This window comes from Rhodamnia argentea, chromosome 2, assembly GCF_020921035.1.
Source record: "Rhodamnia argentea isolate NSW1041297 chromosome 2, ASM2092103v1, whole genome shotgun sequence".
Taxonomy (NCBI): domain Eukaryota; kingdom Viridiplantae; phylum Streptophyta; class Magnoliopsida; order Myrtales; family Myrtaceae; genus Rhodamnia; species Rhodamnia argentea.
In genome coordinates this window covers 19,894,121-19,911,915 of record NC_063151.1, presented here as the reverse complement: position 1 = coordinate 19,911,915, position 17,795 = coordinate 19,894,121, and the positions used below count along the sequence as shown (strand labels likewise).

General features: G+C 42.2%; 2 protein-coding genes across 2 annotated transcripts; one reads left to right on the top strand and one right to left on the bottom strand.

Moving 5' to 3' along the window:
* Positions 1 to 5,765: 5,765 nt before the first annotated feature.
* Positions 5,766 to 8,505, top strand: LOC115739460 (E3 ubiquitin-protein ligase WAV3-like). The gene is made up of 2 exons (XM_030672565.2): positions 5,766 to 6,282; positions 6,411 to 8,505. The coding sequence occupies exons 1-2, from the start codon at positions 5,890 to 5,892 to the stop codon at positions 8,190 to 8,192; spliced, it is 2,175 nt and encodes a 724-aa protein (XP_030528425.1). The 5' UTR covers positions 5,766 to 5,889; the 3' UTR covers positions 8,193 to 8,505.
* Positions 8,506 to 8,702: 197 nt separating this feature from the next.
* On the bottom strand, positions 8,703 to 12,113 carry LOC115739461 (glutamyl-tRNA reductase 1, chloroplastic-like). Its single transcript, XM_030672566.2, has 3 exons — positions 11,568 to 12,113; positions 10,736 to 10,977; positions 8,703 to 10,099 (listed from the first exon to the last, which is right to left on the bottom strand). The coding sequence occupies exons 1-3, from the start codon at positions 11,806 to 11,808 to the stop codon at positions 8,969 to 8,971; spliced, it is 1,614 nt and encodes a 537-aa protein (XP_030528426.1). The 5' UTR covers positions 11,809 to 12,113; the 3' UTR covers positions 8,703 to 8,968.
* Between the last annotated feature and the right edge of the window lie 5,682 nt (positions 12,114 to 17,795).

The following is a 17,795-nucleotide window of genomic DNA, read 5'->3' as shown; positions in this document are numbered from 1 at the left end:
AAATAGATGCAGAAGGAAGAAGCAAAATCACTGAAAGCTGTTCTACTTTCCATATGGAAGCTTTCTGGTGGGAGATGGATACGATACGAAGTGCAGTTGAAGGCAGCTTTGTCGAATTAAACTTTTGCCTAACTTAATGGGGAAAAACGGTGGGAAAGTTAGTGATTAAAGAAATGATTAGGTTAAGATAAGATCATGATGTCGTTGTGATTTGTGAGTTGACGTTTGAGGGTACCCCCAGTTCAGCAAATTTGATGTTTTCGATGAACTTAAAACACGTCAGCAGAGCGAGAGAGATTAGACGGATGAACGGCGCTGTGTTGAGACGCCTGCCTTTTTGACCTTGAAACGAGGAAAGAATCAGTGAGTGTCTTGGAATTACTTGGGCTTTGTTTTCCTTTCCCATACATAGAGAGAGAGAAGGAGAGTTAAAAAAATATCCGGCCAACCGAACTTGACTTGGGATTTACCTTCCTTAGCTTAGACTCCTAAGTTCTGTTCAGATATATATGTTTTTTTCCAAAAGGAATACAAAAAAAACTTACAAGGAAATCCCTTCATTGTACCGCGAAGTTCCTTTCTCTATCTCTCATTGAGCCTTTTAAGGACCTGCTTAGATCCATTTGCTATTAAATATATAACGAAATCAAGAGTGGTGAGATCATTCACTCGTGTACTTACGTGTATCTCGTAGCAAGTTAAATGGCATAATTTTTCCGACCAACAAAAAAAAGCATAATTTTACTACATGGCTATATCGAATTTTTTTTCCACTCAAATAGACACTCTTATTATCCCTCCCAAATATGTATTTTTTTCAACTTCTCTCAATGATTTTATATTTGAAAAAGAGCCAACAGTGATCAAAGTATGTTTAAGGAAAAATTCCAAATAAGAGCATGAAGTGCTATCATTTTCTCAAATAAAGATTTTAAGTGGACATTGTTTCAAATAAGGGCATTAAGTGATCAAATCATCTTAAATAAAGATCAAAAGTGGCCAAATCGTCTCAGATAAAGATTTTAAGTGGACATTATTTCAAATAAAAGTGTTAAGTGATCAAATCATCTTAAATAAAGATCAAAAGTGGCCAAATTGTCTCAAATGAAGACTTTTGACCGGCTGTCCAAGAAAGGGTATTTTAGTAAAATAATTAGGTATATAAATTTTTTATTTTTTCACTTTTCTTTATCTTTATCATTTTTCTTTTTCTCTCTACCCTCCCCCAGCCATCGTCAAGCCTTGATGATGGTCCGCGAGGGCAACCCTCGCCCTCGCCCGAGCTGGCCAAGGGCATTCATTGCTAGATCCAGCGAGGGCAACCCTCACCCTCGCTAGCCTAGGCGCAAGGGTCCCCCACGCCTAAGTTTGCTTGCCATCGACGAGGCCCGGCGATGGCCGGTAGATGGAAGAGGAAAAATGAAAAAAACAAAAAGAAAGAAAAAAGGGAAAAAATTTAAAAAAAATAAATGATGAAAATGCCTATCGTCCGGTAAGGTCATTCCCTTCTTTGAGACTAAAAGGAAATTTAGTCATTTCGAGAAATGTTACCCGAAAATCGTTGACATGTTAGTTTAGTTAATATCGGTCATACTACATAGCACGGCTGGAGCTAATGTTGTCAATTTTTATAATTTTTTGATTTATTTTGATTTGTCTTTTTTCTTTTCTTTTCTTTTCTTTTCTTTTCCTTTCTTTTTTCTTTCCCTTTCGCTGACCATCGACGAGGCTCAAAAATTGCAAACAAGTGGGAAAAAGAAAAAAGAAAAAGAAAAAATAATAAAAGGAAAAATAGATAAAAAAAAAACTATAAAATTAAAAAATTGTGCATACCAACGCTGATTATGACACGTAGGATAGTTGGCATTGATTTGACCGCTATGTCAACGATTTTCAAGCAAAATCAACCGAAATTAAATTGGCAAATCATCAAAAGTTTTAGGATTAAATCGGCATAATGAAAAACTTCAAGACTAAATTGTCAAGTTGTCAAAAGGTATATGAATAAATTGTCACAATTAAAACGTTTAGGACTGAATTGGCTTTCGTATAATAAATTTTAAAAAATTTTGGACAATTTTCCCATGCATCGATAAAGTGCCTATACTTCGGGTTCATTGGAAGAGAGAGCTCATGTTTGGATCCCATCACAATGTGCAGTAACTCTCGCTTTCGCACAAAAAATTAAGGAAAGAGTCGTGATTGGGGGGCACTAGAATGTATCAACTCTCGACGTGCACCTCAACACAAAACCTTAAAACCCATGTCGCCGCCATGGAGACCTAGCCATCAGGGTTGCCAATCACCGCAGCCGCCTGTGTCGCGGTTGTCCGGCGAGGGGAAACTACAAGTTCGTCCATCCATCGCAGAACACTTGCCATTATGGATGCGGGTGGCGGTGAGAAGAAGGCAACCCTTCTTCGCTAGTCGTCGTGGCGGCCGTAACATGTTCCCCCTCCCCCCACTATTCAATTCTGGTCGGAGTTGGTAATAAATAATGCAGCTCGATACGGCTCCAAGTCACGTAATGTTATAGCTGTGATCTGTTGTTATTGCCGTAGCCTCCGCATTCATTGTTTCGCCGTCCGGGAAATGCAACTGCGATACGAGCTACTGGCTACTTGGGTCATCTTGGCAAATAGGTTTCTATTTCATGGCTGTTTTTCATGGCCATTTCTAGGGTTTCTCAGCAAGATTATTCGCTGTGGTTGACGAGCGATATTTCCCGAGGATTGTCGCTCCCAGGGGCTCGTTTTTACTTGAATTCTCACACGACGATGCCGTTCAGCACCGATGATTGCTTAAGCATCTCGGGAAGTGAAATAATCGTGACTTATCCATTTTCGCTGCTATTTGAGCTCAACGGCGTCTTGTGAGTCTAAGGGTCGCGGCATTATATAGTCATTCAACATTATTTATCGCAAATTCTGCGGCTTTCGATTAGATATTAGCTAGATTAAACCCTCTATAGTATGAGCAAGGCCTCCAACAAAACCCTAAAAAAGTTGAAAAGCAGAGAGAGAACATGTGTGATTTGGGACCTCATGCTGGACTGTGCGGTGCACCTACAACAGAGACCTCTTCTATATACCGGTCCCGAAGCCACTAGGTAAAATCAATCATGCGAAATTAATGTTCCGTGAAATAAAATGAAAAATTGAGAGAGAATCACGTAGTTATATGAATGCCAGGCTCGTTTTAGGATTTGTGTCAATTTAATCCTAAATATTTTGTATTTGTGCCAATTCGGTCTTTTTCGGCCAATTTTAGTCGAAAATCGCTGACGTGGCATGATCGACGCCGACGTTAGCCCATAATTAATTATTGATTTGCCAACCATTTCTATCAACATAATTAATAAACCCTAGCTAACGCTATAAATGTAGTTTCAAGTCACATCTCCTTACTAAGGGTTCTTTTGTTTGAGGGAAAATTATTTTTCAGAAAATTGCTTTTCGACTTTTCGGTGTTTGGACGACGAAAAGCTAATCAATCTACGTAAAACAATTTTCCACGGACTAAAAACAAGTTTAGATTGAGCAAAGCCGGTTTTCCTTTCCGCTAAAGGAAATCATTTTTCCTAAACAACCGAACAAATGAAAACTAACTATCCATAAAAGAATATATTCATTTATCCATGAAGTTTTTTTTGTGAAACAAAAGCATCCTAATTACACTAATCTTTCGGTTTTGATAAATAAAAAAAAAGGCCTAATTTTTCGTACTTCACTTCATGATTAGCATATCCTAATGTTGCCCGATGTATGGACAATTATTTTCGGAGGACCCTGGAAAAATAAAAATTTATTATGTTCGTACTTCAAGTTCAGACGATGTCGTTTTTACGGTGGACCACCCACGCTACTTCCGCAACTGCGATCCTAGGGTTCTCGCTGCGTTTTTGCTTTTATCGTGGGACGAGGAAGCTCCATCGCCGTGTTCTAAGTCTGAAGGAGTACGTACGAGAGCTACGGTGGTCCTTACCCTACCGAACCAGGCCCCCATCCTATAATGGGGACTTCCTAAGAAAATGAAGGAGAAGGAGACCTGATACTTTCAATAATCCTATTCATCATGACGAGGGTGGGGCCCCACCTAATCAGCGTCTCATAATTAATGGTGTGAAAATTAAGAAGGGTCAGTCCATGATGATTGCCCGATTTCATTGCGATCCCCACCTAACTCTGCCCACAATGCTCTGTTTTTTTTCTTTTTTTTTTTTGGCGGGGATTTTCCCAATATTATCAAACGAAATAAGAAAAATGGAAAAAAAACAAAGCTCGAGATGGAAAATGAAATTGAGTGCACGATTGACCCGTGATATTCATCAAGAATAATAAAATGCAAAGGGATACGGTTCAATTCTCGAAACAATAACTCACATTTTAGAACGGGAACAATCGATATATTGAATTTTTTTTTACCGAACATATATTCGTTTGACTATTCGATTAACTAGTATTCCAGAGATGCTCGATAAGAAAATCTCGTGAATGAAAAATGTAGTTTTACGTTTGTTGTATTGATGATTCTTTTACTCGCTTTGATTATTTTAATCAAGTTCTGTCAAGAAGAGCTATGGGTGTACCACCACCCAAAAACAGAAAAAAATTATTTTCTTTTGATGGTCCAACAGTACTGGCGTGGAAATTCGCCCACCTTGAGAATCATATAACACCTTGTAAGCCTCATGAATCGGTTAAATTTAGAAGTTTAATCAAGGCCGGCTGCCCTAACCTGGAGAGCAGTTTGCACGCGGCCGGAGGGATTCGATCGAGCGAACTCTAACTATCGAGTTGGAAAGCTCTCGACGCCCCAACTGATCGTGCAACTTTAGGGTCTTTGCTATGATTAATCTTCTAACCCTGTGGTGAGACCTCTTAGTTAAATGAATGTGGCATCTATTTTATTTGCCATTAAATGAAGTGATTTACTATCTTGTTCAAGAGAAGCCTCACTTGAATTGAGAAGAAATGACATAACATAGCGTTTCGGCTCTCATGGCAAATAAGCAGATTCGTGAAATGATTTGAAATACCAGACTATTTCTCCATGTATAAACGAGTTCTAAAACAGAACAGTGCATGATAATCAAGTTTAGCAAAATTTCTGCTTAGGCATTGCTTGACCTTTCTTATTTCATATTTTTTTTTAATTCTGGGGAACTTTTGACTTCTCCATGCTTTTACATTTTGCTGGCACGAAGTTTCATGTGGCAACATGCCATTGAATGATTACACTTTCTAATGAACAAAACAAAACAAAACAAAACAATGAGGGGATCGCCAACTCCCATTGTTTACACACCCCAACGAATATAAATATCCCCACCAAGGAAAGAACAGAGGCCTGCTTGCTTCTTCCAAAAAAACAGAGAGAGAGAGAGAGAGAGAGTAGAACTAGAAGTGGTAGCAGATCTCAAACCTTTCCATTGCAGATCTCATTCTGGGTCAATCGACAGAGAGCAATATAGAAATTGAGAAAAGCAGGGGAAGGAAGAAGTGGGAGTGGAGCAGGCAAAAGGCTCAGAGGCCTTCTTCGTCTGAGATTGTTTTCATCATCTCCAGAAAAAAAATCTTTTTGTCCCCATTCCCCTTCATTTCTCCAAATCCCGTCCTGTCCCATCCCATCCCATCCCATGCTCTATCCTCGCTACAAAATACGATTCAAATCCTGTCCCTTTTTGTCTTCAGTGTCAATGTCAGCCTCAGGCTCAGCTCTATCATCACTCCATACAAGAACCTGTCCATATAAACAATCCTGCTCATAAACCTCTGGAATAGACGAAAAACAGGGGTTGCTTGAATAGCATTCCTAACGGAAGAAGCTAGAAAAGACCAAGTCCGGAGTGCATAGGAAAGTGAAGATTCCCAGATTTGGTGGCTGAAAATGGGGACTGGTTGGAGAAGAGCTCTCTGTTCAACGCTCCCTAAAGACCCAGAGTCCACGACGTCGTCCTCCGATGAGCAACCCAATAGCCCCACAACGGTGGCAAAGTGCACAAAGCTGAGATTTTTCTCCAACCCGTCCCCGCCTCGCTTGAACAAGACTCAGGCTCCGCAAGCTGTTTCGACGCCAACATTGCGCTGCAGGAACGTAGCAGAAGCTGCTCATGAGGCAAACGATACGGTGGAGGAGAGTCCCAAGCTCCAATGCAAGACCAAACCCGCCATTCTTAAATCAACGAAGAGCGCAAGAGCGTTTCTGGGTTCCTATTCCGCTCCATCCTCTCCGCGCTCTCCTCTCAAGCTCTCTCTTTTCAAAAACAGCTTCAAGCTCAGAGTAAGCAAATTTTTTTTTTAATAATAACAAAAAAGCAGAGAACGAAAAGAACCCTGACATTTGTATTTGTTTTAACTGATGCAGAAAGATGAATTTGATTCAAACTGATGGCTGTTTGTTTGTTGCAGAGGGGTTGCAGCATTTGCTCGAACAGCTTGAAGGCGGGTCAAGGCACGGCCATCTACACGGCCGAGTGCGGCCATGGATTCCACTTCGCATGCGTAGCCTCGCTCGTGCGGGGCACACGCAGCGGCTCTCTCGCTTGCCCGGTCTGTAACGCGGCTTGGAAAGACATCCCGTCACTCGCTGTCCACAAGAGCACCGACAAAGAGGACAACTTCGTCGTAGAAGACAAGAAGGTGATGATCCAGTCGTCCTCACCGAGGACGCCCAACCTAGCCCTTTCGAGAAGCCGATACGACGATGACGAGCCATTGTCATCTCCAAGATTCGTTCCCATACCAGAATCAGAAGAAGCGGAAGAAGTCGAAGAGTTTCAGGGTTTCTTCGCAAACTCCAAGGCGACCCAAGTCGAGGTCACGCTTTTGCCAGAATCCGCCGTCATATCGGCGTCCAAGTCGCACGAGACGCGCGTGGCAGCTCTGCGGGTGAAAGCCCCGCCGGCCCCGAAGCCGCGGGGACCAGCGTGCAGCCGCGCGCCGGTGGACTTGGTCGCCGTGCTCGACGTGAGCGGGAGCATGAGCGGGGCCAAGCTGCAGATGCTGAAGCGGGCCGTGCTGCTGGTCATCTCGTCGCTCGGCTCGGCCGACCGGCTCTCCATCGTGGCCTTCTCCGCTAGCTCCAAGAGGCTCTTGCCTCTGAGGAGGATGACGGCTCGGGGCCAGTGCGCGGCTCGGGAGGTCGTCGATCGGCTCGCGTGCGGTCAGGGGACGAGCGTGGGCGACGCGCTGAGGAAAGCCACGAAGGTGCTCGAGGACAGGAGGGAGAGAAACCCCGTCGCGAGCATAATCCTCCTATCGGACGGTCAGGACGAGAGGGCACGTCACCATAGCGACGCGAATCAAAGGCAGTCGAGGAGCCACGAGTCGTCCACGCGTTTCGCACACGTGGAAATCCCAGTGAACGCGACCGGTCTCGGAGAAGAGCGTGCCAGCGGCGGCTACTGCCGCCGCGAGCCGGCCGACGATGCTTTCGCCAAGTGCGTCGGCGGGTTGCTGAGCGTTGTGGTGCGGGATCTGAGAATCCAGCTCGGCTTCGCGGCTGGCTCAGCTCCAGCCGAGATCGTGGCTGTTTACTCGTCGAACGGACAGCCGAGATTCGTTGGCTCGGGGTTGGTTCGGCTGGGCGACTTGTATGCCGAGGAAGAGAGGGAGCTCCTCGTTGAGCTGAGGGTCCCTGCATCGACAACCGCGGCCCGTCATGTCTTGACCGCGCAATGCTCTTACAAGGACCCGTCGACGAAGGCGGACGTGTACGGCGGAGATCGGGCGCTCATGGTGCCAAAGATGGAAGCCCTCGTATCAGAAGACGCGAGGATCGGACGGCTGAGGAACCTCTTCGTGGTTACTCGGGCCTTAGCCGAGTCTCGGAGATTAATCAAGCGCGAGGAGTATAGCACCGCGCATCAGTTGCTGGCTTCAGCTCGAGCCCTGATAGCGCGAAGCGGTGCGTCATCGGCTGATGAGCACGTGAGGGCGCTGGATGCTGAGCTGGCGGAGGTACGTTGGAGGAGGCAGGATCGGGCGGAGCGGCAGAGGACGGTCCAACGGCGGAGAGGGCCTGATCGGAGGGGGGAGGTGGTGATGATGGGGTTGGTGGATGAGAACGGGGAGCCGCTGACGCCGACATCGGCTTGGAGAGCGGCTGAGGAGCTGGCCAAGTTGGCTGACATGAGGAAGTCGTTGAGGAGGGTCAGCGACTTGCATGGCTTTGAGAATGCTAGATTTTAGGCAGTAGATGATTTTTTTTTCCCTTTTTCTTTTGGTTTCTTTTTCTTAGATATTTTGAAAAAAAAAAAAGGCATTAGAAAATAGGTGAAAAAAAGGTAAAACAAGACGAGAAAAGGGCTGAAGATTTGATTTGGGTTTGATTGAGTGGGCTTGGGTTTTGGGCTTTAGCCTTTGGGCTTGTTCTCTGGAGGGAAAGAGAGGGACTTGGTCTTGTGGTGAGTTTTGGAGAAACAGTTTCATCCCTTTTCTCCTCCCCCATTCAAATGACTGCAAGCAGGAAAGACACAATCTGAAGTCTGAAGATCAAGAAATCGACCCATCAACTCCGATCGGTTCGTGTTTACACGTCTCGGCAGTATAGCAGACCCGACAAGTGGTGCAAAGGGTGTGGGAACCAATATAGGGACTAAGTCACAATTGCTTGATGCATTGACCAAAGATAACACACAGGTACAACAAACAGAATTTCCCTGAGAGAGGTGGACGGGACAATTGTTTGATACAATTGACTGAAGCTAAGCTTACAATTTGTTAAGCTCATCCGACAAAGCCAAAACCGGCGCCATAATCATGCGAAAGAATTGAGGTCTGCACATCATGTGTGTTCTGAACCAATACAATCAAAAAATGATTTGAGAAGAACTCCCACATTCGTACATTCGTAATCGACATCCGAACAATGGCGAAAAAATCCATTGCTGATGCATAAAGAATCTCCTCCAATTTAACTCCCAAGGCTGCGAAAAGGATATTTGAAAGAATCTTCGAATGAGAGCTTACTTCTGGCTTTGTTCGATTTTGGCTTTGATCTTCTGTTCCATTAATTGTACATCGGTGTCGAGGCTGAAAATTCTGTTGAGAGCATGCATGTTCTCGAGGGTCTCACTCAACGTACGGCCATCATCCCCATCGCATCTCAAGTGTTGCATTGGTCCATGAAGGAGCTTGTTAACTATACTACGGCTAAGGTCATCCACGGCTCTCTTTGTTTTCTTGGGTAAATCATCGCCCAACTTAGACAAGCACTTCTCGAGCTCCGCGATTCTGATTCTCTCGGCATAAGCTCTCAATTTCTTGATGGTAGGTACGGTCTCTAACGAATCCCTCCAAGCTTCAAATTGCTTCGTTTCTTCAGCAATTATTGTCTGAGCTTCCATGGCTTTATGGAGCCGATCCTCCTTGTTGGCAGCAACAACTTCTGTTAGATCATCGACATTGTATACTTTTGCTCCTCTAGCATCGACCGCACACGGGCTCACATTTCTAGGCACAGAAATATCGATGAACAGCCTCAAACCTCCAACTTCTTGACCCACAGGCGGAAGATTTTGAACATGCTCTTTCAAAAATAAAGGAGCCTCTGAAGCTGTGCTTGTAAAAATCACATCTGCCTCAGCAGCACAAGATAGCATCTCAGTTAGGGGTTTGTAGGTTATTTCAACACCTCTTAGCTCCTCACCAATCGCTGCAACTCTCTCCTCACTTCTATTTACGACGACCATTTTTGTGCACCCTTTTGCCACCAAGTGCTTAATCACAAGTTTCCCCATCTTGCCTGCACCTATGACTAACATTCTAGCAGTAGCATGCGATGATTCAGGAATCTTCATCAATGCAAGTTCAACAGCAGCAGAACTAATGGAAACTGCACCAGAAGCAATGTTTGTTTCGGTTCTAACCCGCTTCCCAACAGAGATGGCATGCTTAAAAAGTCCACTGATGCTCCTTCCAAATCCAACAACTCCTTGTCCAACTTTCACGACTTGTTTAACCTGAGCTAGAATCTGACCTTCTCCAAGGACAAGGGAATCAAGACCCGATGAGACTTCAAAAAGATGTTGAGCAGCATCATTGTTGTACAGCAAAAACCGGTGTTGACAAAGCACTGAAACAGGGATTCCACTCGTCTGCCAGATGAGAAAAGGCAATAAGAACTTCAAATTAAAATGATGAGGTACACACTCTATTAAATCATGGCAAGTTTGAAACTGTAAACAAGAAAGTGATCCTCATAATGCCTACTAGTACTGTGTAAGAGAACATATAATGGTAAGCGTTTTTGTTTAGCAAAAGAAAAAATACTTTCTTGTTTTCCCAACAAAGTTTGAAATGTTATCCGAATTTTAAGAATTTACGGAGATAGTATCTGTAAATATCCAAGTTAACATTAATCTGCCACGAAAGTTTCAGCTGTTTCAATTTAAAGAAAAAAATATCGAAGTGTATTTGCCGCAAGATTGAGATTAAGCAAAAAGTGAAAAGTAACAGTCAATCTAGCCACATCGAAGAGAACCTTATTTTGTGGAGAGTATTATAGCCAGTAAAAGAAGATCCAGAAAACATCTAGATCAACTCACCAAACAAGATCAAAGAGAAAAAAATTATTAGTGTTTTGACGACTGTCTATGTAGCACCCATCTTCGGGGTCTCATATAACTGTGACAGGAGCTTATCCCTCATCTTTCTTCCATAAGAGAATTATCATACTTGGAGTCCCTAATGGGCATGTATGCAAGAAAGGAGATACGGGAATGTGCAAGCACCTTAGACATCCATTCAGTCACCTCTTTGACTCCACGATGCTGAGATAAAGCCACTGCATAGATCTCTGTTCTGTTGCAGGTGCTAAGAACAGCAGCTTCTTCTATATGATTCAAGCGACACAGCTCCTCAATGGCTCGGGGCCATTCTGCTTCCGGGATGGCGAGCTTCTCGCGCATTTCAACAGGTGTTGTGTGAACGCTAAGCCCAATAACCACAATACTGCTTCTCTCCTTTGTATATCCTGATGGTAGCAAAATCAAATCTTATCAAGCTCAGGGACGCTAGTTAGATGGAACCTAAAGTATCTCAGACTGTAAAGTTAGGCATCTAATTAATGCTTATGGCTGCGAACTTGCAACCATAGAAAGGCAAAGCAACCAATATTGTCTGCAGTCTGCACTGCACCTAGCTCAATCTCATCCGTGCAGCACATGAAACTTTACATGGATGATCACAACAATGACACGACAACCTCCAAACACTTCGGACCAAGCTAAGGAATGTAGCTAGCTACTGTCTACTGCATTAAAATTTCGCCCGGAAGGACGGAATTTCAATCGGGGCCCAAGATGAGGTCGAAATTCACACCAGTCTAGGAAAGTGATAAATGGTCGGAATCATGTATGAGGAAACGATTCGATTATCTTCTTTTCATAAGTTTCCCTCTAGTTTCCATTGCTAATAGATTAAAGAGCCTCGGCGTAGGGCAACTGAATTCAGAATGCGACCTTTCCACGCGCAAGAATCGAAACTGTACTCCATCAACAAAGCAAAAAGCAATCACTCACGAAGCAACAGAACCTAGAAATCGGGAACGCAAAGGGGACTCACTGTCGAGAGCAGACGCCTTGAGCTGCTCAAGAGCCGAGACGCTCGACAGCTCCATCAGCTTCGGGTCCTCCTTCGCGGTCGTGACCTCGCACCTCACTCCTCCTCCTCCATTTCGCCGTTCCCGCCCCATCCTCTTCAGCGACCGGGCAGGCGCGAAGCTCATCGACGGCGAGCAGGCGGGCGAGTCCCGCGGCATCAAATTCCCCAATCTGGGACCGGCGAATCCGGCGGACACGGCCATGGACGGCGATGAGCTCGAGCCCTAACCCTCCCCTGGTTTTCGAAGATTAGGTGGTGATGAGACCGAATTTGAGAATGGGGTCGCGTTTTTTTTCTTCCTGATGGGGTATTTGGTGAGGAGGGGCGGAAACTTGAAGTCGGAGAAAATGGGCATGCGACGGACGTGGATGGGTTGGGACTGGAGATGGGAGAAGTAGATTCCCTTTTGGGTTTGTGCAGCGGCGGTCGGTGACCGTGTCCGGCACAACAGAGTTGACCACAGACTCAGAGATGCAGTCAAAACTTTGAACTTTGGGGAAGATGCAGGGAGACAGACAGACAGAGCGAACGTCTGACTTTTTCCAATGAATATGGTTTTAACTGCTCCGAGGTGTGCATTGGGTCCCGCTCCCCCGACTATTTTCGGTCCAAATGAGGAACCGATTTTTCTTTTTTTCTTTTTGGGTCGAAAAGGTAACCGAATTGAATTGGCCGACTCTAGATGATTCGCAAGGCTGTCTTGAAGTTGTTGTGGGCAATTAGACCCCATAAAGATCCCTGAGATAAACGTGGATGCATCGGTGAGAGGTCAAAACCCTCGCGCGGACTACCAAATCAATGAAGCGAAGATTATACTGGAAAGCTACAGAAAATGGAGTCTTAAAGATCGAAGCTTTAAGCCAGATCGATCGTCCTTACCTCTCAAATGGAACCCACCGATGGGATCTGACTAGAAACTAAATGTGGATGCATCGGTTGGAGGCGAGACCACCAACGGAGTGATTGCGGGTGTCCTCCGAGACTCGAGCGGGGCTTTTATTAGACGATCGAAGGCAAAAAAGAGGTGAAGGAAAAGAACCTTATGGTGTCAGTGGAGTCTGACTCCCAAAATCTTGTGCGTGCGGTCAACAATTAGTTAGAACAGTACTAGGAAGTTGAAAATCTTATCCTCGAAGCCCAGCTAATTTTGGCCTTCTCTCTAGTCCATTGCGATAGAGAGGCTAATCAGATAGCCGATTGGGTCGCTAAAATGCATAGGGTTAACTGTATTTCGGCCCTTTGGACCTCGTTCCCTCCCCAACCCCTTTGGGAGCTTCTTTGTGCTGATGCCCTTTGTCTGAGCCTTTATGTAAGATCTTTTAATAGCCAGTAATGCAAGTTAGGTTTCTCGACAAAAAAAAAAAAAAAGATTCTAGATGATTCTTGTGAAAATCGACTACATTTCAGGATTCAATTTTTTTGGAATTGAAAGCAATGGGGCCTTTTTCCCGATTTCTAGAGAGGAATTGGATCAATCGGACCAAACCGGTGGTACCGACTGATGTTATGTTATTTTTTCATTCAACAAGGACAGAAGGTACGTGTCATTAAGAGATAGTAATCTCTTCTTTAACTAGTAACTTCCTTGTAATTGGTAATATCATCTTATGCTAAAATAATTTTCAATATATCACCGCCGGCTCTCGGGAAAATTCGATAACTAGATCGAGATTGGCTATTTCGGGTCAAGGGTGGAGAGGGTCAATTCCTAGTTCTACAAGCTAGGAACTGGTCTTGTCCTATCCGATTTTCGATTTTCGATTTCGGGGTGGGAATCGATCCAACCCGAAATCAATCGCTCCAATCTTCCGGTACTTTCTTTTCTTTTCTTACCTTATTAAGCAATAAAACACGAATATATTTCAACTTCCAATGTGAAAATGATATACTTATTCAACATAGCAAGAGTTGAATATTTAATTGTTACGCATGATTAGCTAGTGACTAGTGTGACCTTTTTTCAATCGTTTGACGTTGTTCTTAGACTTTCTTAATGCAATCGAGGCTCTGAAGTTAATTTATTCATTCACCTCAGTTAACCATTTGATCGGAAAATGCTGGTATAGCGGTCCACATCAGCGCCACGTCATTGTTGACCTTTGCTCTAATTGAAACAAGGTCATATTATCGAGTGCTCCTAGGGAAATTGTCAAACATAGCTGATGCAAAATATTGAATTTTCGAAGAGTTAATTACACATAACATGATCAAAACAGTGTGTGAGTTTTCTTTTTCATCCTAGCTTCGGACAGAGGATAAATGTTATCGGTGGTCACTAAACTTTAATGAATTCTTCCATCAAGTCATTGAAGTTGGAACTTTTTTTTTGGGGGGCAATGCTGATCTTTAATCTTTATCAAAATTAGCCTACGAAACTAAGTTATGTATCAAAAGGTAAGTGGGCGATTTTATTTGATTTATTTATTGTCGGAAGTAAGTGGGCGATTAAGCAGGTCATATTCGATATGTAATAATATTTTGACACATCAATTAGGACGCAAATGGTAAAACTTCTAGAGCAGAAATCCATTTGGTAAAGTAACTTTTGAAGCAAAACTTCGTTTGGTTACGCAACTTCATTTTTCTATTTTTGAAGTAATTTTTTGTTTCATAAGTTGTTTTTGAGCAACTTTCAAAAGTAAAAAAAATAAATTACTTCTCTCTAGAAGTTAAAATTAGAAAGAGACAATCCGCTGCATGTGACCATTATTCGCTACCGCCGCTGGCCCTCCATTTGTTTTAAAAAAAAATTATAATAATTTTTCATTAAATTTGAATTGCTTGAAAGTGTTTTAGCCATATCATTTCTTTAACGAATTGTAAGGAATAAATTTGTCATGATTTAGTTAAATGGCATCCAATAAAGACATAATCATGGCAAAGTGATCGAGCAATTAACCCAAGTTGGTTAAATGGCATCCCACAAATATTTTAAAGTGGATCGACCAATCCCACAAAAATTCAATTATATTATTGTAGTTACCATTTTTGAACTTCTCAAATCATGTGTCTTGTTTCTCAGAATCTTAAAAACAAGAAAATTTGATGATTAGAAGGCAAAATACATGTATGTTTTTGTTTGTCGATATTCTTCACACTCATCAAAGCACATTACGGGGTTTGAAATGTCATTTTCAGATGCATTCACTTGGAATTTCTCCTTAAGTTCTCAACAAGTACCAGACCAAATTGTTAAAAATAATTGAAGCTCGATAATTGAAAATCTTATGCTTCTTTCAAATTTCTTCTTTTTTTTTTCTTGGATAAGTGCGTTCATTCAATTTTTGATAGAATGTCAACTGCTACTACTTGTATAACTTCTCGTAATGCAGATGGCTTTTTTAATTGTGTAATGTGTTGAATCTATGGCAAGCAAGAAGGACATATGGTCATCCACATTGGAGAGAATTTGTGCAGATTCGTGGTGTCTCTGCAAAATCGATGTTTTTTTTTTTTTTATGATCGAGGTTCCGCACGGCCGGCGAGCTTCGCTCAACACAGAGGTGGAGTACGACTAGTCCTCGGGAGGGGCTAGCGCAGGAGCCCACCACCACGACCCCCCGTTTAAGACACCGGCACCGAGGAGTTTTGAACCCAGGACCTCTCGTGAAAGGAACCGAACTCAAACCAACTCGGCCACCGATCGGTGGGTTGCAAAACCGATGTTGATTAGTGGTTAGAATTCAAGAAAGTAAGTTCTTTCTATGTTTGTCTTATTTCGTTGTCAATGTTCTTCAGAACTTTGCGAGAGCTTCGGGTGGAGAAGCGTGTGTAGAAAATTGTGATCTCTAAACCAATTTGAGGCGACAAGCCAACAAGGGTGTTTTTCTTGGCGAGCAATTTGAAACGAAGCTCATTCATTGCGTTAATTACGACCCATGCGTGCGTGGGAACAGAGGTGGACGTGCAATTTGCACATGATTTTCTTTGGAATGATGAACTCAAAATCTGCTGTTCAAGAGTTTTTTTTAACACTACGGGGATCTTCATTAAAAAAAAAAAAAAAAGACCCGACCCGGCCTTTTAACACCCCTAGTCTATTGTAGTGTTTTTTTTTTTTTTCAATAATAGCTATTACATACAGCCCCAAAATACCCGTGCATTTTCTATCGGTTACTTTACCAATATTGGATTATTAATTCCAATTGAATATAACATCAATTATAGTTATCGTAATAGAATCACATTCTATGTGATTGGTAAATAAAAGAATAAATAATAAGTAGATAAAAGATATAATAACAACTATGTTAATCCCCCTCATACTCATATTATTGTATTAAAATTTATTCATAATCACATGACAGTGCTTATCTTTCAGATATAACAATCATGAATACAACTCTACCTTCCCTTCTATCCCGTGTAGGTTTGAACCCTTAATAGTTGCCTCTTTTTAAAATATAGTTTGTCTTTTTAAAATATAGTTTATTTGAGAATCTTATAGTATATTACATCTTTATACTGCATAAACAATAATTTGCATAATTATATATATGTTTTTCACATGCATAATAATAAACGTTTGTTAAAAGAAATCTTTTTTCATGCCAGAAAGGAAAGTTTTGCTATCTAGATGGGTTATATAGAACAAAGTGCTCTCAATAAGCAAAAAGGATCGAGTGCGTTAGTTTGGGAAAAGAGCTTTTAACGTATGATTTATCATTCGTATGTTATTTGACGAGTATGATATCGCAACTTACAGCTTTTTTTTTTTTTTTTGTCTTTGATTATGGACAATTTTTGGTGGTAGAATTACCAAAAAAGTCATAAACCATTGTACCAATTGAGTCATAAATTTTTTGCATTTGTTACAATATTTTGGCAGGCCGGCCCCGACGTGGATTTTTTTCTAAAATAATATTTTAATAAATTTTAAAATTTGTTAAAATAATTTTCTTTTCTTTTCTTTAATGCCCCTCACCTAGATGTGGCAAGGGGAGCGACGCCCTCGCCTAGTGCCTGCCCTAACTCAAGGATAAACAGAAAAACTAAAGAAAAGAAAAGAAAAGACAAAAGAACATATTATTTTAAATATTTTTTTAAAAAAATTCACGTCGGTGCCAGCACTGACGTCCAGTTAAAGTTGGCCATATGGACTCAATTGATATAAATGCAAAAAGATTTAGAATTGAATTGGTAAAAAAAAAAGGTTTGAGACCGAAAATTTACACAATTGATATAAATGCAAAAAGATTTAGAACTGAATTAGTAAAAAAAAAGGTTTGAGACTGAAAATTTACACAATTGATTTATGACTTTTTTGGTAATTTTTTCAATATTGATTTATTCTTAAGTAGTTGTCCTAATAAGTGCGAGATTTCGTTCTCTGCCTTTTAAGGAAACTTTAATAAATTCAAGAATTCCAATCCTCAATTAGCAGAAACATACAAGGCTGATTTCTTGGATCCGATCTGACCGTCAACCTCCCTTTTTGAGTCTTTCAAAGTAAATTTCACCTATAAATAGGACACACCAAGACCTACGAAAATCACATTCATAGTAAAATTTCACCTACACCCTTTTGTGTCTCTCGTCCTCCACGGTGGGTGATTAGAAAAGTACAAGGATCATGACTCGGAACTCAAGCTGCGTGCTCCTCCTCCTTTTCGTTGTTTTCTTAACCATTGGTAGCAAACCCTTCTTCTTTTCTCCTAGTAATTTACCTTTCTTTCTAGTTGGTATTTTCCCGCACGACACCGAGACGCAAAAACTCCTTTTCCACAAATAAACGAGTACGACACCGTACAACACGACACGAGTACACAAGTATAGGGATTCATCTAAGGAAAGGAGATCGAGACAAGAATCTGATTGTGAATGTCGATGTTCTTTTTTTCGTTGAGAGATTTGCAGTGAAGATAACGTGAGATCTTTTTGTGTTGTATGTGCAGGCAATGTGGTGGTGAATGCGAATGGCTTCAAGGAGTGCAGAGCCGTATTATCGACTCAAGGCTGCGTAGCTAACTCGTGCGATGCAGCATGCAGACAGAAATACGAGGCCGGGGGTAACTGGGCATTTGGCAAGTGTAATGGGGCCGCGTGCGTCTGTTCTTACGGTTGCTAGATCGACAGTTTTGTCCACCAAAGGTCGTAACTCGACTGATGAATAAATGGAAAAAGACTTCAGAATCTTTCTCTCCACCTGTGTATGGCATGGGTGTTCATGTACATCTGTAGGCGTGATTT

Excerpts from the sequence above, each read along its gene's own strand:
- LOC115739461 (XM_030672566.2), bottom strand. The coding sequence starts at position 11,808 with ATGGCCGTGTCCGCCGGATTCGCCGGTCCCAGATTGGGGAATTTGATG. Across the intron at positions 10,978-11,567 it reads CAAGGCGTCTGCTCTCGACA|GATATACAAAGGAGAGAAGC; the intron begins GTGAGTCCCCTT and ends TGCTACCATCAG. Across the intron at positions 10,100-10,735 it reads TGACTGAATGGATGTCTAAG|ACGAGTGGAATCCCTGTTTC; the intron begins GTGCTTGCACAT and ends CTCATCTGGCAG.
- LOC115739460 (XM_030672565.2), top strand. The coding sequence starts at position 5,890 with ATGGGGACTGGTTGGAGAAGAGCTCTCTGTTCAACGCTCCCTAAAGAC. Across the intron at positions 6,283-6,410 it reads AAAACAGCTTCAAGCTCAGA|AGGGGTTGCAGCATTTGCTC; the intron begins GTAAGCAAATTT and ends TGTTTGTTGCAG.